Source organism: Typopeltis vanoorti, chromosome 25 (assembly GCF_054136105.1).
Source record: "Typopeltis vanoorti isolate ZY-2024b chromosome 25, IOZ_Tvanoo_1.0, whole genome shotgun sequence".
In the NCBI taxonomy this organism is placed as follows: Eukaryota; Metazoa; Arthropoda; class Arachnida; order Uropygi; family Thelyphonidae; genus Typopeltis; species Typopeltis vanoorti.
Window position 1 is genome coordinate 62,467,875 of NC_143573.1, and position 22,097 is coordinate 62,489,971.

Below are 22,097 nucleotides of genomic sequence, written 5' to 3' on the forward strand. Positions count from 1 at the left end.
CTAATCCAAAGAAAATCCTAGGGAATTTTTTAGATTTGTGGCCAGTAAGAGGAGAAATGACTGTGGAAGAATGATATTGTGGGATAAAAACAGGAATAGAGTGACTGATGCAGAGGATATAGTAGAATTGTTCAATGAACACTTTATTGGAGTATTTCATCCTGGAGTAGTCAGTTTTAATGCTAGAGGGATAGGGCAGGTTCGAAGTTTAGAGGTACAGGAGGTGAACGTGTTTCAAATACTGAGTACTCTGGATGTCAGTAAAGCTGTGGGACTGGATGGTATTTCACCACGAGTTTTGAGAGAATGTGCTAGGGAACTGACAGTGCCTTTGACCTGGCTTTTCAATGAAAGTCTGGCTGCGGGAAAGTTGCCCATGGAATAGAAGGAAGGTAAGATAGTGCCTTGCATAAGGGTGGTAGCAGATTGGAAGTGTCTAATTATAGGCCAGTTTGTGTGTCATCAGTAGTTAGTAAGATTTTGGAGAGAGTAGTGAAGGACCGTTTACAGCATTGGGCAGATGAGGGTAATGTTATCTGTGAGAGTCAACATGGATTTGTGAAGGGGTGCTCTTGTTTTAGCAATAGGCTAGCCTTTTATGATAAAGTTACAAGAGCATTAGATGAGGGAAAAGCATATATGCCATTTTCTTAACTTAGCGAAGGCATTTGACAGGGTGCCACATGATAAGCTGATATTTAAGTTGCAGCACATTGGTCTGGATTCAGGATTAGCTGTCTGATAGGTATCAGAGAGTTGTGTATGGTGGAGCAGTTTCAAGGAAGCAGAGGGTTACAAGTGGGGTCCCACAGGGCTCAGTACTGGGACCTATATTGTTTAACCTTTATATCAATGACATTGTCAGTAGATTGCAAGGGGATATTCACTTGTTTGCAGATGACGCGAAGCTGGGAAGGATTATTAGTAATAGTGCAGATGCGGCAGCCCTGCAAGAGGATTTGAATAAGCTAGAAAGATAGGCAAATGAATGGGGGTATCGGTTTAATGCAGCAAAATGTAAGGTCTTGAGGTTTGGGAAACATCGATGGGATGCTGCATACTCTATGGGAGGAGTTGTACTGGAGGAAGTAGGGGAGACAAGAGATCTGGGGTTGATGATTGATAGAAACCTGAAATTTAGGAGACATATTGCAAAGGTGGTGAAGGTAACACAGTGGATTGCTGCAATAATGAGAAGGACACTGACCTGCAGAGATAAAACAGTTATCATTCCGTTGTATAAGACCCTGATCAGACCACACTTGGACTATTGTTCTCAGATTTGGTCCCCAGGATTTGAAGGGGATAAATTAACTGTGGAAAGGGTACAAAGGTGGATAACAAAGATGGTTTCAGGACTGTACAATGATAGTTATGAGGATCGGCTGCAGAGTTTGGTGGATAGAAGAAGGAGAGGTGATATGATTGAGACTTTTAAACTGTTGAGAGGTGGTTACAGAGTTGACACTGGGGAGTTCTTTCGCTTGGCCATCCCTGGAAGCTATCCCTTGGCCATCCCAAGAGGCCATCCCTGGAAGTTATCAAAGGAAACTGTGAGCAAGAGGGTGAGGAGTGGTCGAACCATGGAATGCATTGCCTGATGGAGTGGTGAGAGCGAGAACGGTCAATAAGTTCATATGATAGACTTTGTGTTTCTTGGGGGGGGGGGGAACCTCCTCTCGATGAGTCTTGATAGACTGTGTTTCTTAGGAAGGACCTCCCACGATGAGTCTTTTGACTCCATGGAGGCCTGAATAATAATAATAAACAGTGGCTGTTTACATTGGTTGCTTATTAAATAATGAAAGACTTATTCAATGAACTAATAATGTAGATCAAGTGATTCATCTAGGAATGGCAGGAATATGCATGGATTGATGGAGCAGCAAATCATCTTGTCCAATTTGTTATGCTTATGTGCATTTATTTCCATCAATTTTATGTTATTCACTAACGATCAGCATACATTTTTTTATATACAGTTACACCCAGAGTTATGTAACACACGACTTGCGTAGTAAATCTACTAGCAAGTATGAAGACACACCTGCTGTTGCGGCTTTGCACAGGTGTGTCTTGAACAGCCTTATTGCAGTACAGTAGTAGATGCCTCATGCAGTTAGCTCAGTCACTTGTTATCACTGCTAGTTTCGTTGTTGTTTTTTTTATCCTTAAAATGGAATGCAAACTCAAAACCGAATGTGCTGGTAATAAATCTAAAAAACAACGATCTGCAATTACTTTAGAAGAAAAGTTTAAAACAATTCATATGTATGAAGGCGGGAAAATTCTATCAACAATAGCTCAGGAAATAAATCGACCTATTTCGACCTATTCTTGGTAATAACTGTACCTACCCTTCAATGCAATTGCATTGAAGGGTAGGTACAGTTATTACCAAGAAGAGGCTGGGTCAGATATCACAGATGGAGAAATAATTGTCGTCTCACTGGATTGATGATCTGACACAGACACTGATACCGTTAAGTTTACCGATTATCCAGGAGAAGGCTATGCTCTTATATAAGGATTTAAAAGAGCAGGCCAGCATCACGGATGTGGAGAGTACATTTAAAGCTAGTGCTGGATGGTTTGAACAATTCAAGAAACGTACAAATCTGCACAGCACCAAAATCACAGGTGAGACAGCAAGTGCAGATACAAATGCATCAAGTCGATTTCCTGGGGAAAAAAAAAAAAAATCAGCTGACGCCTTTTTATTCCCGTATATGGGGAGTAGGCGAGGCCATTTAGCCCTATCTAACTTTTGGAGGCTGAGTGGGCAGTTCAATCTCCACTGGTACCAATCAGAGATAGATGGCCCAAGGCTATCAGTAATTAAGCGGTACTCAGTGAAGAGAGACGGCTCAAATGTGCCGCCATCTCGTGGTCCCTAACCCTAACACAATATATTTAATGTCTGAAATAATGTGAGTTCTACGGTTGATTTTCTTGAGTTTACAGGACGAAAAACCCGAGTTTCCGGGAGGAAAAACCTGCTTGCCCGTGCCAGAGATCGACTACCTCGGGAACCAGTTGAAAAAAGGCTTAGAAAAATTTCCTCTAGTCGCCGACTAGACTCGAAACCAAGTCTTCCTTCGTGCGGCCAAGCGCCGTGGTTGGCAAACACCACATCCACTGAGCTACACAGGCTCAATTCCTGGAATTCTGGCAAAAACAATGGAGGAGGGGAAATATTTGCTTGAGCAAATATTTGATGTCGATGAAACATCTCTGTTTTGGAGGATGCCAACACGGACATTTATTGCAAAAGAGGAAAAATCTATGCCTGGATTCAGGGTCGCAAAAGATCGGATCACTGTTATGATTGGCATCAACATTTCAGGAAACTTAAACCTTAAATCTCTTTAAACTGCTTACAGTGTACCATTCCCAGAGACCATGCGCCTTTAAGAACATTGACGTGAATATGCTGCCAGTAATCTGAAAATTTAATACCAAGGCTTGGGTTACACGTATGCTGCTCGGAGACTGGTTCAATAACCACTTCGTTCGCCAGGTGAAAGAATATTGTGCCGAGAAAGGAATCCTGTTTAAAGTGCTTCTCCTCCTGGACAATGTCCCCGTCACAGCCTACTATCTGCTTTGTACGTTTTCCCAAGCAATCAAGGCCATTGATAGTGGTAAGAGCATAACTCTACATGATTTCTGAATGAACTATAATATCCTTAACGCTATCAAAACATCGAGATGGCTTGGGATGAAATCAAGCAGACAACAATGAACATTGTGTGGAAGAAACTCTGCCCAGAAATGGTCCATAATTTTAAGCGTTTCAGAGGAGAGCAAACAATAACTGATATGGGTACTGAGTTGACAAGAATTACAGCAGGTGGCAGAGACGTGTGTGCATGCAACTGGCACAGCAATTAGAGCTGGAAGTGGATAACAGCGACATTAACGAATTTCTTTTGAGTCACGATGAAGAGCTAACTAATGATGACCTTTTTCAGTTGGAGGCATTCTGAAGAAAATACTAAGCCTATTGAACCACCAGACATAAAGAAATTTACAATGAAGGGACTAGCCGAGGTTTTTAACTTGATAGACATGCTGTTAGGAAAATTAGAATCGAAGGATCTGAACACTGAGCAGTTCGAAAATGTAAGCCACCATATCTATTCCGATATGTCTAGCTACAAGAAGCATGTGACCACACAATCTACTCTACACATGTTTGTGAGATGCCGTTCACAACAAAGTCAAGATGACAACTCAGTCGACCCCCAACTACCCTCAGCCTTCAACATTGAAAGGGGTAAAACTTCCTGCAGAACGGCATTCCTTAGAACAGCCAACTTAGCCATAACAAGAGATTTTTTTTTTATTTGTAAAGTGAATATTTTAGTTTGTTTTTATATTCTTTTATATTATGTATTTTTCATACTTTCATATTTACAGTATGATATTATTCAAATTACCTTGATGGACCTGTGATTTCATAGTCAGGATTTCTCCATGACTCCAGGTCGTAAAGAGTTCAGCTATTCCAATATTAGAAATATTCAAATATTATTCAAGTACAATTGGTAAATTTTTTTATAATTGAATTTTTTTTTAATCCCCCCAAAAATGAAAAATATTAAAAATGGAAAATATATGATTAATGGCAAAAAAATGAATGTAACATACAATAAAATGAATGAACATTTTATTGTATGTATGTAATTTACAAATTCGAGTTACGTAAAAGTTTACGGAACGTGTTACTTACGTAACTCGAGGTGTAACTGTAGTAATCATGATCAGGTTTGCTGAGTGGTTAGCATATCTGCTCTCCAGCCAAAAGGCTGCGCGTTTGAATCCAGCCATGGGCATGGATGTTTGTGATTGTCGGTGAAAATACTAGTGGTGGTGGCAGATGGTGTTGGTGTAGATGGAGATTGTTATAGTTGGTGGAAGTGGGGAGACAGAGAGTTGTAGAGTAGGTGCCCTCCCTCGATGAGTCTTTGGACTCCCTGGAGGTGTCACATAATAATAATAATATATATACATAAATAATTTCCGATCATCGTAGGAATCATCCACCAGTTCAAAAATTCTACCTTCATCGTGAGATTTTTTTTTGTTGTCAGCAGCTTTTTTCTTATCACTCGTAGCCTACAGTTTGTTGGTGATCACCTGGGATAGAGGGATAATACTCTTATAAAAACATATGATTGATTTTTATTCAGGAATTGATGTAGTGAGTAAAAATTTGTAAAGACTGGAATGAACACATCTCAGTGTAGCAAAAAACATCCCCTTCTGCAGACACAATGAAATGAATGGAATGAAAAATGACCTTGCATGTTTCATTCCAGTTTTATTCCAAAAACACCTCACACCCCCCCTCCCTCCCACTATACTGCATACATGCAAACAAAAGAAAGTTTTATTGTAACACCAAACACAGTGTCTAACTAAATAGAATGTCTCAAATTTTCATTTGGAAATTGCTTGATAACAGTTGTGTCATAATGCAGCCATTTGGTGCAGAAACCAAACAATTTATGTAAAGCAAATTTTCAAAAGCAAATAAAGGTGTATACTGGTTTTCCAAAAATTAAGGAACAGAGAAAAAAAAATTTCAATAGCTCGGGGGAGGGGATCTTGTATACAGATGAGTTGCACTGTCAGGGGTATATTTATGGAGTGGTCTTCCATTTTGTATATGGAGTCAGAATAAGACATTTTATAATAGCAAAATTCTTGGATACAGTTGCAAGACATCATTTATTTGATGAATTCAGGTGGCAAGCCATCATAAGACTAGAAATAGCCAAAGTCAATCGGAGGTAGCCAAGTGGTTGCATATGAGTCATTCATAGTTCACATACTGTGGAACCAATTCAATAGTCACAAACAGCATCCCAGAAATACAGTGAAGAAAGGCAATAGACTACAACTGTAGTGCTATCCCTAAATCAGCTACAATATGACCTTGCATTAGCTACATGAACAGTGGTATTGGCTTCCACTGTGTGCAGAAGGCTTCACAAAGGTAGTCTGTATGCTAGGCAACTGGTAGTCTGCATGTCTTATCCCTCAGTACCGCAGGAAAGAATGTTTGAAATGGGCCAGGCCATGAATCCAAGACAATATGACTGGTATTGTGTTTACAGACAAGTCCCTGATTTGCTCTGCAAAGCGATACCAGGCATGCTCTGATCTAGGTGTTATCATCCCTCTAATATTTATGAAAGGGTGGACATACCATCACACTACAGCCACTTATGGTGGCAATAGTGTGATGGTTTGTGGAGATATCTTCTCATTGGGTGGATGCACTGACCTGTATGTGTTTCCTGGCAGAACCATAAGTGCTACAACTTACACAGACAAGGTCCTGGACCTGTGTGTGTGTGTGTGCAACAGGGGAGACATCTTAAAAGACGAGCAAAGCTTGTGGGCCAATATCTTCAAGAGATTATTGTATACATTGGTGTCTTCAAGTAGAGAATGTTTTACACATGGACTGACCGAGGTTTCCTGACTTTAATCCTATTGAGTATGTCTGGGATGCTCTAGATATGTATGTTGCTGCTCTCAACCTTCCCCTCCCAAAACCTTGAGGGACTTAAGAGCTTTGCAGGAGCAATGGTTGTTATTATCACTTGATCTCCTTGACACCATTATAAACAGTACATACATACATACATCTTCAAGGCCCACTCTTCCTAATTGGGTTGTGGGGGCAACAGCTGCAAGAGGAACTTCCAATGGTCACGATCCTCTGCCACCAAGCTCAGGTGTTCTGGTGGGATTCCCAAACGTGTCCACCCAAGGTTTTGGATATAATCTATCCAGCGAGTCCTTGGCCTTCCACGTGGCTTCCCATCCTCTGGCTTGGCAAAGAGGGACTGCTGAGGGAGCCTCTCTTGTGGCATTCTGACCAGGTGCCCGTACCAGCGTAACTGTGATCTCTCAACACGGAGAAGTAGCGGTTGAGTATTGAGGGTTTCCCAAATTGCAGAGCTTCTGACTCTGTCGAGCTTTGTCAGCCCCGCAACCCCTCGAAGGAACCTCATTTCAGCCGCTTGGATTCGTGTCCACATTCTTTCGGTCATTACCCAACTCTCATGACCATGGGTGAGGATGGGGACATAGACTGTATTGAAGACAGCCAACTTTGCCTTCTGGCTTAACTCCCGCTTCAATACTACCGAACGGCCAAGTTCCCATAATATTGAGCTTGCTAAGCCAATTCGAGTATCTAGCTCTACGTCCCATTTTCCATCATCCGTGAATATGGACCCAAGGTATTTAAACTTCTCCACCTGTCTCATTGGGACTCCACTTACATTTAGAGTGCACTGGGATGGTTGTCTTGAGACCACAAATGTTTCAGTTTTGGCCACACTGATCTTCATTCCAGCGTCTGCACAAACAGCTACAAACCTATCCAGGGTCTGCTGGAGGTCATCTGTGGAAGAGCTAAGCAGAACTAGGTCATCTGCAAAAAGCAGACGTCCAATGCTACATTTTCCAATTCTGACACACGCACTGCCTCGGCTGTGCCTATCAATCCAGTCCATAAATATTATGAAAAGGAGGGGTGACAGAATACACCCTTGGCAGAGGCCAACGGAAACTGTGAAAGGTTCAGACTTTGTGCTGTTTACCCTGACACAAAACTCTGAGCATTCATACAGGGACTTGATGGCAGCTAATAGTTGACCATCCACTCCATACTCCTGTACTACTTGCCAAAGCTTATCCCGAGGAACCCGGTCATATGCCTTCTCCAAGTCCACAAAACATGTGTAGACATTCTTGGCATATTCCCAAGATTTCTCAAAGACTTGCCTTAAAGTGAAGATTTGGTCAGTTGTGCTTCTACCAGGACGAAAGCCACATTGTTCTTCCTGGAACTTTGACTCAACTATGCTCCTACACCATCTTTCCAAGCACTTAGCATACACTTTCCCAGGCAGGCTGAGCAGAGAGAGATGCCATGATAGTTACTGCAATCCTTCTGGTCTCCCTTCTTAAAGACTGGTATTATTATGCCTGTCTGCCATTGCTTTGGTGCTCGCCCAGATATCCAAGCAGCCTGACACACTCGAGTCAGCCAGAGAACACCGTTTCGATTTAAGGCTTTTAGCATTTCGGGCCGAATTTCATCATCGCCAGCAGCCTTGCCTGATTTTAGCGATTTTATTGCTAAATGGACCTCTTCTGCTGTGAGACTAGTCATTGCCCCGATCTGCACCTCTTGGATGTCCACAACTGCTGGGCCACCCGGGTTAAGGCTCTCAAAGTATTCCCTCCATCTGTGGAGGATATCCTTCTCGGTTGTTAAAAGTGCACCATCAGAGGCCTTAATTGTCCTTGTTGTGCACGATTTCCTCTCTCGAAGGTGGCAGATGGTCTGCCAGAATATTTTGTTTGCATTTGCATAGGATGAGTCTAATCTTTCTCCAAAGGATTCCCAAGCCTTCTGCTTTGCTGTCTTTACTGCCTTAGCAGCAGCTTTTCGTGCCTCAGCATACCGCAAACGCATCTCAGGTGACCTGACTCTAAGCCATGTTAGGTAGGACTCCTTTTTTGCCCGTACAGTTTTTCGGACTTCTTGATTCCACCAAGGTGTCCTTTTCTCACTGCCCGTTGCCACGCCGAGCCGCTTTCTGCCACACCATGAGAGTGCAGAGGCAGTGACAGCTGTTCTGAACAGCTTCCATTCCTCCTCAACATTTGCAGTATGCTTGGAAATCTCTTTGAACCTGGAGGAAATGTCATCTGCAAAATTCTTCCTCACAGCCTCATTTTCCAATGTCTCCCATTTCACACGGTATAGCTGCTTAGGCCTACCAGCATTGATGGTAGCATCTGGTTTCTGAAGCCGTAGAGTGCACACAACAAGGTGGTGGTCAGTTGACAATTCTGCCCCTCTTCTCACACGAACGTCCAACACTGAGGAAAATAGGTCTGCTGAGACTAATAAAGAAGTCAATCAGAGACCTTTGTTGTAGTGTATCCCTGTACCAGGTATACTTATGGACTTCTCAGTGCTGGAAGAAGGTATTCATTATGGACAAGCTGTTAGTACAGCAGAAGTCCAATAATTTCAACCCATTTGTGTTAAGGTCAGGGGCACCATTCCTCCCAACCACACCCCTCCATGTCTGGTCATCTGTTCCAACATGTGCATTGAAGTCACCCATTAGCAGGACTGATTCCATGTCTGCCACCCTGTCAAAAGCAGCATCCACTTCCTCTAGGAAGGCAGAGTATTCTGACTCCAGATTAGGTGCATAGGCTTGCACCACAGCCAAATCATGGTTTTTCATCTGAAGCCTTAACACACATACCCGTCCCCCCAATGGGATCCACTCAGCAACACAGTCTGACAGCTGGGGGCTTGTGAGTATCCCCACACCTGCCTGAGCAGACATTGTTGGGCTCACACCAGAGTAGTAGAGCTTCCACCCCTTATCCAGGTCGACAGTTCCAGAGCCTCTCTTCTTGGTTGAAGAAAGCCCGACTAAGTCTAGCCGGTAGCGCTTGGCTTCCTCAACCAGCTCCAACTCCTTCCATGTCAGAGAGAAGATGTTCCATTTGCCTAAAGCCATAGTCTGGTGCCGTTGTGGTTGCCATTTCCGTCCTTTTGCAGAACCATTTCTTTGCGCTGCCCCTAAACACCTCCCCAAACGGGTAGCGGGCCCATTGATGAAGTTTCCTCTAGCAGAGTGCTGAGGAGTGGTGTCTAAGGGAGACTGTAACATATTTTTCGAACGGGTCCCTCTGCCTAAAACCCAAACGCATCCCTTGGTAACCCGCGCGATGGACGATGCGGTATGAACATTTTTCGATGGCCTGATCATGTTACAGTGTTTGATAATGTCCTGTTAGCACAAGACGAAATGACATAGAAAAATAGGAAAGATTCCCCTCGAATACTCTAATAGCATTCGGGGGAAGGAGCAAGAAGAGAAGAAAGAAAGAATCAAGGGAGGAAGAGGAGGGACCAGTCTACATATAATATAACAGATGTATATTACATAAAGTAAGGCATGGTCCATCATCAGGTACCTCGGGTTTGCCACACCCATACTCACTAAAGTGAGCCCCTGAGGATTTATAAACAGTATGAAACATTATTATGAGCACTGTTTGCTGTGACATATATTTTGTTTATCATCAAGATTTCAGATAAGTGACATTAGCTTACATTAAGTGCCTCCTTAGTGCAATTGGAAGAACAATGCACCATCTGATTGGAAAAGGCCTAAGTTTGATTCTCGTCATGATGGAAAGAATCTTTGTATGGATTTTTTTTTTTCAAGTGAAAGCGAGTTAGCTGATCTCATACAGAGGTAGCAGGATCCAGAAACTCTGGTTTTTCATCCTGCATATATACACAAATCAGCCTTCAGAACACACAATTTCAGCCAAAAAAATACTAGTGGTGGTGGGCATTAGATGGCATTGGTGTAGATGATCATGGCAGTAGCTATTGGTGTATTGGGTGAATTAAGTGGCAAAGATGGAGATTTGTAGAGTAAGCGCCCTCCTTCAATGAGTCTTTGGACTCCTTGGAGGTGTCACGAAATAATAACTTGAACTAATGTAACATTTCAAATTTAAACATCAATTCTGAATTTCCATTTTTATAATTTCATACTCTTCTAGTTCCCATTATTGTTTGCATTTGTATTTTTTCATGTCATTTTTTGTGCTTTATGTATGGTTCCTACCAATCCTTTGTGTTCTGTCACCAATGTGATTTTTGGCATTTCCTTTGTTCTGTTTCTGGTGATTTCTTTATTTCTTGTTAGCTTTTTCTATATCTAGAAATTTCCTCTGTTAGTTTTTTGCAATTTCTTTTCTGTATTATTTCCCCATAATTTTGTTTATTTCTCATGACTTCCTTTAAGTTTTTTGCAATGTCTTGTTTGTTATTTCCCCATGATGATTTCTTTTATATTTGTGATTGCTTTTGTTCTGTTTTCCACAATTTCTTTTGTGTACTTAAGGACTGGGACTACCACATTACCTTTAAGGAATGAAGAGAACAGACTGTGGCTTCTAATTCTCACTTTCACATGGGCACTAATTATTATTAGGTATCCACTGGATATACTAAATGAATGAGGATGTGCTGGCAATTTGAGATTAAGCTGATCAAATTGTACTCTCTATTGGCTTAAACCAGAAATAAATATTTCTTTTATATCTCGCAATTTCCTTTCTTCTGTTTCCCTGTAATTTCTTTTTTAATGAGAATGAGTATTTTTACTCTTAAGTTCACAATAGCAACTGTCTGCTTACCTCCCTGTTTCAGCACTTCTCATCAAACATCACTTACTCCAGCTCCTTTCCACATTTCAGATAGCTTTTCTACCACTGTTTCATTTAAATCTTTCTTTGAAAAATTGCTAAATGAAACAGCAGACATCAAGACTATCTTTTATTTCTGTTTTAAATTCACCTTTATCATCTGATCCTTTCACAGCACTTTTTCCTCCATTTTGATTATTCACTAGCCTAGAATATTTTCCATCCTCATGATATTTATCTTCCTTGGATATATTCTTATCCAAGTTTTCACATGACTTTTGTTTAACTACTTTTATATTTGGCTTAGCTCTCTTACATTTTGCTATGTACTCTCTTGGGGCATCTGCCGACTTCTGAACAATCTGTTTTCTTTTGACAATGAGATTCTAAAGTTTGGTTCTTGTTTTCAAACTCTCATTTTTTCTTGAATAATATTTGCATTGTCGAACCTACGGTTCAGCTCTAAAAGTTGCTCAACTTTAATTATTTTTAAAACCTTCTTGCATATACCAGCAAAGGTTGGTCAATTGGTAGAGCCTCTGCTACTAATGGCTCGCAAAAAGTTAAGTAAGTTTGAGCATGGTTAGTAGTTGGAAGGGGATCAATCGTTTGATGCTGTTGGCACACTCTCCCTCGATGAGTCTTTGGACTCCCTGGAGGTGTCACATAATAATAATAATAATATTTTTCTTTTGGTTATTTATTTTTATCCAGCTCCAACTTTAAATGATAAATTACTAAGTCTTATTTCCTTGTGTATTCTCTCCATGTGCACATCATTACATCAAAACATGTCATTAGTGATGACTAGTCCATGTCCTGAACAAAATTTCAGCAGGCACTTACCATTATTATTATTACCTTTACTTTTTCTCCATTTCTCAAAATATTTATATATATCTAGAATTCATTTCCTCTCTTGCTGTTTAAATCTCCAACATGGACCAGTTTTTTTTCATTTTCTTTGTCAGATGCCTTCTCTAATGATTCAAAAAATTCCTCTTCTTCCTTGGTAGAACCATCTGGTATCATAGAAATAAGTAATTTTCATTGTCCAATTCTCCATTTTCAAATTTGTCTAATTAACCCTACTTGAAACTGCCAATGGAGAACTTAAGGCAAACTATTCCACTCATTCACTGCTCTGTGAGAGAAAAACTAGTTCTTACGCCTTTGTGTTTGGTGTTGAATTCCATTGCTACTCCTTTCTTTGCCTTATCGCTTTTGCCTGAATATAACATCCTATAGTGATGATTTAGCAAGATCTCACCCTTTTAGTCTTGTTTGTCTCATTATGTCCACATGGTACTTCTTTAATTCTTCTGCCACTTTGATTTCATTTCTATTGATACTCCTTATAATGATGGTGCCTAGCTCAGTTTAAAAAAAAAATTAAGTGAAATAAAATTAGAACTTCTATTTAAAACTTTAGTTAACTCTTCCAGTTCTGTTAATTCTGCTAGTTTCCTTTTTTATACCCCTAATAGTGATGATGCCTATCTCAGTATGAAATAAAATTTAGAACTCCTTTTTAAAAATTTAGTTAACCATGTTAGTTAAATTTCATTTAATTAACACTTAATTAAAAACTATATTTTAAGTTATTCATGTTGGTGATCTTTGCTATTTCTTTCTCTTTTTTTTTTTTTTTACAGAATTTGGCATCAAATGAGCTGAATTCATTTGAATTTAAATCTCTAACAGACTCATTGAGTGAAATTCAGTCACGGCTGGAACCAGAGAATATCAGGTAAGAGAAATTGTATACAGCATATCTATTCCTTGTCAGTAAAATCCTAAATTGAATGTTTTAAATAAAAATTAGAATAAAGTTTCATTTCATAATGATTTGCACTGAGATTCTCAATTTATTCTTTTTTTTTTTATTAATTTAAATTAAGTATTATTATCATCGTAATTATCATCTGAGACCTCCAGGGAGCCAACGACTCATCAAGAGAGGCTATAAATCACCCAAACCAGCTGTCATACCTTCCCTTAAATTCATTCACACTAGATGCACTCACTACCTGTAAACGCAAACTATTTGACTCACTCACTGCTCTGCGAGAGAAGAACCTAATTGTGAACAAACTTAACTTCCGCAGATGCTCCCATGTTCTCTCCCCACCTTCCATGTAACGAAAAATTTCATCAGACAATATCCTATAACACCCATTCAAAAGTTTATACACCTCTATCATATCACCCCTCTTTCTCATATTAACCAGAGTCAGTAATCCATATATTCACAATCTGTCCTCATAATCTAAATTCCATAATCCAGATATAATCGTTGTAACTCTTCTTTGCACCCTTTTCACAGCTTCTTTATCCTCTTGGAATCTGGGAGAACAAACCTACACACAATAATCCAGATGATGTCTTATCAAAACCTTATAACGTAACAAACTGACTTCCTTATCTTTAGATGTCAAGGTTCACTTCAACATCACAATTATCCTCTGAGTTGTATTTGCTACTTTTTCTATGTGACCTTTGAAATTCAAATTCCTATCCACCAATATGGCAGGATCCCTTGCCTCCTCAGTTTCTTGTAGCATAACCCCACTAATGTAATATGCCACTGGAAATCTCATCACGGCAAAGTACATAACTTTACACTTACAAACATTAAACTGATAGCCATTTTCATTTGCCCAAATTTCCAGCCTATTCAAATCATTTTGTAAGTGCTTAATATCAGTAGCATCCCCGATTGCCCTGCCTATCTTTGCATCATTGGCAAACAATTGCACATCTGATGTTAGACCTTGCCTGATGTCATTAATGTATTGATTGAACAATAATGGCCCAAGGACTGAACCCTGAGGTACACCACTGGTCACCTTAAATCTGGCAGATTCACACCCACTGTATACTACTTTTTGATATCTGCCTGTCAATTATCCCCTGATCCAAGTCAAGAGTTTACATTTCAATCCCATATTCTCCAGTTTATGCAACAGCCTTTCATGTGGTAGCTCATCAAGTGCCTGAGAAAAATCCAACATTATCATAGTGTATCCATTCCCTTTATCCAACTCAGCTGTAACATTCTTATAAAATATGAGCAAATTGTTTAAACATGACCTTCCTTGAACCCGTGCTGCTCCATGCAGAGCACAGCTTATTTGTCTACCCATTTCTGTATGCAAGTTCTTACTAACTTCTCTAAAATCTTCACTACCACACCAGAGATACAGATAGAATAGTAGTTAGACACATCAGTTTTTGCACCACCCTTGTACAATGGAACATACATTCCTTCCATTCCTCTGAATGGAAGGAATGTATTGATAGTTCAAGCTGAGACAAAGTTATACAAACATGTGAAAGGCCAAGCCAATTAGCCAATTCACAGTTGAACATTCTTTTAGCAAACAGGCTGATATTCCATCTGTCCCTATTGACAAATTTTTATCCAGATTATGCAACAGCTCTTCAACCTCATTTTCTTGAACCTCTAACTCTTCATCCAATGTAGCACTCTGTACCATGGTAGATATAGCTTAGCAAAGTGAGCACTCATTAATTGAACAATCTCATTAGCTTCTGACATTAGAGTACCATCTGAATTCAATGAAGTTATTCTTTCACATTCATTCGTTCTTTCCTTCTTTTGCTTGTGGCATACAACAAAATTCTTTTGAATTGCCTTTGGCTTGCATGGCCAATTTCTTTTCATACTCCAATTTAGCTTTCCGCACAATACTCGTTATTTCCTGGCCCGAGCTTTATATATTTTAACTCCTCTCAACTCATGATATTCTTACATCATCTTCATTTATTTATATTTTAAATGAAGATTGTTATTGTATTAAGTATGAGAAATTTTCTTTTGGATTTATTAGTCGACGATTGTCTAAATATATACACTCATCGACAAGTTTCACCAGCTTAAGTCTGTCTGGCTTCTTTACAATTTAACATCATCATCATCAAATTCCTACCATGTACCCTCAAGGGGTGTACAGGATATGATAGTACTACATTAAAAATTTACATCATTACTAACTTCCTATCTACAATATTTCTCCAAATCAGTCTGTTATTTGTCAAGACTCCAACATTATCAGATCTTGTATTTCTGTTGTCTAAGGCACATTGTACCGTATCAATCCACTATATCTTGGTCTTCCTCTGGGTCGTTTTCCTGCCAACCTGGCAGAGAAAACGACTAAAAATGTTTTGCTAATCTTTCCTCGCCCATTCTGTTTAAGTGACCATACCACCTGAAATTAGCTCTGCTAATGCATTCCTGGATGCTGACAATGTCAAGTTCTTTCCTAATATCCTCATTTTTAATATGAATTGCCATTGATGCAATCTGTTCACACCTCTAGTCTTTCTCAGGACTCTCATATCTGCAGTCTCTAGTCTTACTTCTGACCCAGCTCTCAGATCCATAAGTTAAAACTGGTTTGAACACTGTCTTGTATACAGCTAATTTAGTGTTCCGACTAATTTCTCTCTTATTCCATATGAATTTATTCAATTGACTTCCTACCATACCAGCTTTGCTGATTCTGTTGTCTATTTCCATATTTAATTTACCATCTTCACTAAAAATCGTGCCTAAGTAGCCGAAATGTTTTACTTGTTCCACAGGTTCTCCGTTCACAATGCAGTTAACATTTTAAATGATTCTGCATATTTTCATTGTCTTTTTATTGCTCACCTTCATACCATATCTATTACAACAGTTATTCAATTTGTCAGTGAATCTTGCAGACTTGTAGCAGATTTATTTAGAAGTATAACATCTTCCGCATAAAGCAAACAGCTAACATTAACATCTCCAATTTTGATATCATGTTTAATACCACTTTCCTTCATAATGTGATCCATATAACTAATGAATAACAGAGGGGATAATGTACATCCTTGTCTCACACCAGATTTAACATTAAACCATCTGTTACAATTTAACGGTTACAATTATTTATATTATTTATTATTATATATAATAAATATATAATATTATAATATATATTATTAAATGTTATACATAATAATATATATTTATTATTTATGCATTATTTATACTTTAAATGAACTATAACATAGTGATATAAAATTTTAAAAAGAGAGGCTTACATACTAAAATATTACATTCAAGTACAAAATCTAGATAGAACACACTGCTGCAGATACTATAGAATAGGCTCCCTGTAAATCCACAAAAAAAAAAAAAATTTTAATCACCTTGTTTTGAGAATTTTTTATAACTGCTTAATTAGAAAAATTAAAAACAAAACAAATTTCTGATTTTTAAATTCCTAGTTATTGTACCAAGGTTGTTCTTTACCTTTCATTAATTCAATCAAAGCATATCTGACATCCTAGATATAGTGATCACCAATATTTCTAGAGCTTATTGCTGAGGTGATTTTAGTCAAAAATATTCTGTGATTATAGGTACCATTGTCAGTTAAGAACTGTAAAATTAAAGAATGGTTTGCATGTAATTATGAGTTTTAGCTAATTTCACTGGATTTGTAACCAACATCTTCAGAGTACAAATTGCAACTGTGATGAAAAACACAACTAAATTCAAATCAGCTAAAGGAGAAGTCAGAAAAAGACAGAATCATGGAACAAATTTGTTTCTAATTCAAAACATGATTTATATAAAATAAGACCCCAATGTATATACAATTTTGAAACACTTAAATACAGATACTAAAGAAAACTTAAAATTAAACACCGAATTGAAATTAGAAGAATTTCTATATTTCTATATAGAATTATGGACAGATAAATATTTTAAAAAAGATAACTGCAAACATTTAATGAAAATGAAATAACTAAAGAAGAATTAGAAATCAGCCTGAAAGAAACAAGAAATGGAAAATCACCTGGAGAAGATAAGCTACATTCAGAACTATATGAATATGCAGGAACAAGGTTCAAAGAAAGACTCCTATTATTTTTAAATGAAATCTATTCAACAAGTAACCCACGAATAGAATGGAAAAAAGCAGTTGTGATCCCTATCTTTAAAAAAAAAAGGTAGTAGAGATGACTCAAAAATTATCGAAGTATAAGTATACAAAATTCCTGTTACAAAATATATAGCAGAATTTTAAATAATAAACTAATAAAATATAAAACTTTATTTTAGAAGTACAGAATGAATTTAGAAAAGTACAATCATGTACAGACATGGCCTTTTGCCTAATTGATAATACAGAAAAGAAGAGAATACAATTTATAAACACATATTACATTTATTGACTTTGAAAAAGTCATTTGACAATGTTAAAAGAAGCATTTTATTTAACATATGAAAAGAATGACAAATACCAAATAATATTCTAAAAGCTATCATAAGTATATATGAAAATAATCAAATACAAATATGATTAAATTATGAACTACCATGTACTATAGAGATAAATAAAAGAGTCAACAGGGATGTTCCCTTTCAGCAACTCTTTTTAATATCAATCTAAATGAAGTAATAATAAAATGGAATAAAAATTTCCATCAGGGTATTAAACTTGATCATACTGTGAACCTAAACACTTTCCTTTTTGCTGATGACCAAATAATACCATATTTACTCGAATATAACTCATACTTTTTTTTCCCCAAATTAGAGTTAAAAAATGGTGGTGTGAGATATATGTGGGGATTTTTGGAAAACTAAAGTTTTTCAAGAAAAAACTAAACTGGCATTTATAATTAAATCCTCGATATTTGTTATAATTTCTAATTGCTCACATTTTTTATAAAAATGAATATATTTAAATTTTAATTACCAACGTTATTTTTGCAATCAGCCACTCACCATCACATGATATATTTGAATTTTTTTAGCAAAAATGCTTCTGCAATTAAATTAATTATTTCTGGTAAAATCATGTCCCAAGCTCTTAAAATCCAGCTGCACAACAGTTCTACTGATAGTCTCTTAATCCAAGATTGAGTAGAAGTCAGTGCTCTCACTCCCACATTTCCTCTTCTGGTTCCTTCCATCTCTATACATATGATTGGTGTTGGTATTAACAAAAGATCGCACGACTCAACAGAAACGGCAAACTGATGATTGTTTAGTTGAAATGCTGATTCTCTTCAACCAAATTTCAATATATCTGAAACTGCCATAGCAACATTCACTATCTATTTCTTAAAGTTTTAAACTTTTTTCGTGTGCAAACTATTACGCTGAACTTTTTAATTTCTTTTTTCTTAAAGTAAAATCGGGGGGTGGGAGTGCGAGATATACATGAGGGCGAGTTATATATTCAAGTAAATATAGTAATTATAAATTCTGAAGATAACTTACAGAACGATATTTTAAATTTAAATGAGATAGCCAAAGATTATGAAATGATAATATCAACAGAAAAATCAAAAACAATGTCCTTTAAAGGACAAGATCCAGTAAGAACTAAAATAGTAATAGATAACAAGATTTTAGAACAGGTGAATTCATTTAACTACCTAGGATGTATGATTACATATGAAAATGAAAAAGATATGTACCTAAAAATTGCAAAATATTTTAAAATAACAGGTGTATTTAACTCTATATTTAAACCTAACCTAGTTCAAAAACAAACCAGACTAAAAGATATACAATACATTAACACTACCATTCCTGCTGTATGAAAGGGAAATGTGGACAACAAAACCTAAAAGAGGAACAAAGATTAATAACATCTGAAATGAAGTTTATGAGAAAAACTGCAAAGTATACTCTATTCGATCACAAAAGAAAAGAAGAAATTATGAAAGAATTAAACCAGGAATCAGTAATAGAAAAAATTGAAAAACATAAACATAAATGGATGGAACATGTTGAAAGAATGAAAACTGAAAGATTACCAAAACAAGTCTTAAATTACAAACCAGTAGGAAAAAGAAAACCAGGACATCCTCTTAAGAGATTCAACAATGACTTTTAAGGCCGGAACAGGCCACCCTAGGCCTGAATCCTTGACAAGCATGATGATGATAATGCAAATTATAACTGAAACGGAACTAATGTCTTATTAAAATGTCCTCTACAAGCTGGATAAAAACAAAGCTAATTCAGAGCAATCAGTCTAAATGTAGCTCACACTTTAGATCCTTACATTTTCAACTTTCACTTGCAATACACATTCCGATCATTTTAATATTGAATCAGAAGACTAAACTGTAATAGACGATTATACTCAGCTAACAACAGATTAATTCGGAAGAATTAATCTGTGTTCTCTGGGCCAATTTGTCTGTTTTACTGGGATAAAAACCCGAGTTTCTGGAAGTTAATTTCTTACTACTTGTATATATAATCTGCTTCACTCACATTCAACTGAAAAGCTCTTATAAAGTCCTTATCTCTTTCTTGTTTTAATTGTTCTTTGCATATGACTCCTTCTCTTCTGCCTTTGTATTTTCTTTATCTGCACATTTCTGTTAATGACGACATTGAAGCTTACCTTCATCCATTATCTATCTTCCAAAAACAGAAGTGTCTAGTCATTTCTGATGCTTTGTATTTCTTTTGATTAGCAGCATTTCCTTAGTAGTACACAAAGAGAAGCTATACTTATGTTTACTGATAGGAGAAGCTCGTACTAAATAGAGAAACTTTATTGTCACTGACATAAATGAAAATTATCAATAACCTGTATCTTTCTCATAACTAAATATTCACTTATACATTGTTATTTGATATTTAACCAGTGATTGTGCTATATCTGCAGTTATTTATTATTTGAAATCTGTTCTAGTGTTTTTCAGAATCAAGTGGAAATCCATATCAATCATATCCAAGGTGGCTTGAGCCAGATGGGCAACCTTCATGCATTTGCTGCTCAAAACATTCCTGTATGACAGTATAGAAAATAATGAAGTTGAAACAAAAAAAAAAGTTCAGGAAACTTATATGTTACCATAATGATAACAGTGTAGTATAATATGTAAACTGGTGCCTCATGGACATGTATTTTAAAGTTTGTAAATAGTGTTTTATACATTGTTGTTTGCAATTTTGTTAACAAACATGTTTTTTGGTGTTTGTTCTGTTTTTCGTATTTGTCAAGTGCTGGTGGCATATTTCTTACAACTGTGTGATATTGCCAGTAGCTTAAGTTATTTTTATCAAGCGAATTCTTTATGATGTCTTATTTCTTTCTTGATTAGTTAGTTTTAATAATTTCATTAGCTCTGTTCAAATGGATTTTAAGGTGGTATTCCAACTTAGAAAAGAATTCTAGGTAATTACAAAATGAAATATTATGACTACTATGAGATCTAAAAGTTCTTAAGTTATTTTGTAATATATTGTTAATAGTATTGTTGAATATTATTTCAGTTTAAAATGTCTTCATTATGTAGATTATTGTATTATGTAAAATGTATTTTCTGAATTATATTTTATTTTTTTAAAATTTTAATGGGTATGTAGTTAATCTGATATATTTAAATGTCCTGAAAAAAATTACTTATCACAAAATTTCCAGAATATTTATTGTGCATAAGTATGTGGAAGGAAGACAGAAAAGAAAACTAAGCATACTGTCTGTAGCTAATAACTATATTAATCCTTTTATATAGTGGTCATATTTCAGAATACAGTAGATTTGCACTTAACTCAGATTTAGCTAATATAAGAATTCTAGAACAGTGTACAGCATTTTTCATTGGTGGCCTACATAGAATGCATTTCTTGAAATAATAAACTAGTTTAACTTTTCATTCAAATGCAAAACTAATTGAATACAAAAGAATGAGCCATTCTTTTGTATTCAATTAAGCATATCTTTTAATTAACTCATACAACATATGCATTGCTTATATGAGGAACACTGCAGTCTTGTTTGCACATCCTTTTTTTCAAAGTTGGTTAATTGTAACTCTACTGTATTTTATACAACTGGATAACATTCTAAATATGCTTCATATTCTTTTGAAGGAGAAAATTTACCATCTTTGATTGGCCAACTCCCTGTCTTATAGATCCAAATTTAGGTAGTGCTAGTTAGAAACCAAACACTGGAATGCACTTTTGCTTGATGGGGAATAATGAGAACTTATACATATTTCCTTAATTTAGTGTAAAAAAACAAGTTACCTGTTTAAGCAATTCATTATTAACCACTGATAAATGGATCTGCCTGTAGAGAATTAACTTGGTTAGGTCCATATTTTAAACACTATCTAGTCACATCAGCTCAAGTGTCTGGATAAATGACTAGATAAATATACTGCAATTTCTGGAATATTACCAAATCTGAATTTTTATGCAGAATGTATTAATTTGTATAACACATACATAAAATAAGTGCTCATTACTTCAGGAAATCAAGATGACATGGTTATCCTCTTACTTCATTTCTGTACACATCAAATTATGAAGGCAATTAAGTGAACTAAACATTTTTGCCTTTGTGTTTATGCATAAATGTACTGCTATTTTATAAATGTATTGCTAGATTTTAGAAACCAAAAAAAAAAAAAAAGCAGATTAAATGCATTATAGATTACATAACTGTACAAATATTTGCATGATGAAAATCATTTAACGATAGTTTTAATATTTAAATCATAGGTGACACAGTTATGCTTTTGAATAGGCATTTAAAGATCAGACACTTTTACAAAACCATAACAAATAACTGATCACACTAAAAATGTGCTAATATATCCATAAATCTCTGTTTAGCCTTAACTTATGAAGTATTTTGAAACAATTCTGAGAATTGTTTCAAAATCATTCAAATTAGATTAATAGAAATATCACCTAAGTTTAGTGGCTGTTGTACTTTGATTTTCCATTAATTAATAATACTCCTATGTTTAATTCAGTTTTCAAT

At 36.5% G+C, this 22,097-nt stretch overlaps 1 protein-coding gene across 1 annotated transcript in view; it reads left to right on the forward strand.

Annotated features, from left to right (window-relative positions):
* LOC150092788 (protein lin-9 homolog) overlaps nucleotides 1–20,391 on the forward strand; it is a 248,894-nt gene extending 228,503 nt beyond the window's left edge. The window contains exons 12-13 of the mRNA XM_090414279.1: nucleotides 12,939–13,033; nucleotides 20,013–20,391. Coding sequence (XP_090270405.1) covers nucleotides 12,939–13,033; nucleotides 20,013–20,115 — 198 coding nt within the window. The 3' untranslated portion in view covers nucleotides 20,116–20,391. The remainder of the gene's footprint in view (nucleotides 1–12,938; nucleotides 13,034–20,012) is intronic.
* The last annotated feature ends 1,706 nt before the right edge of the window (nucleotides 20,392–22,097 follow it).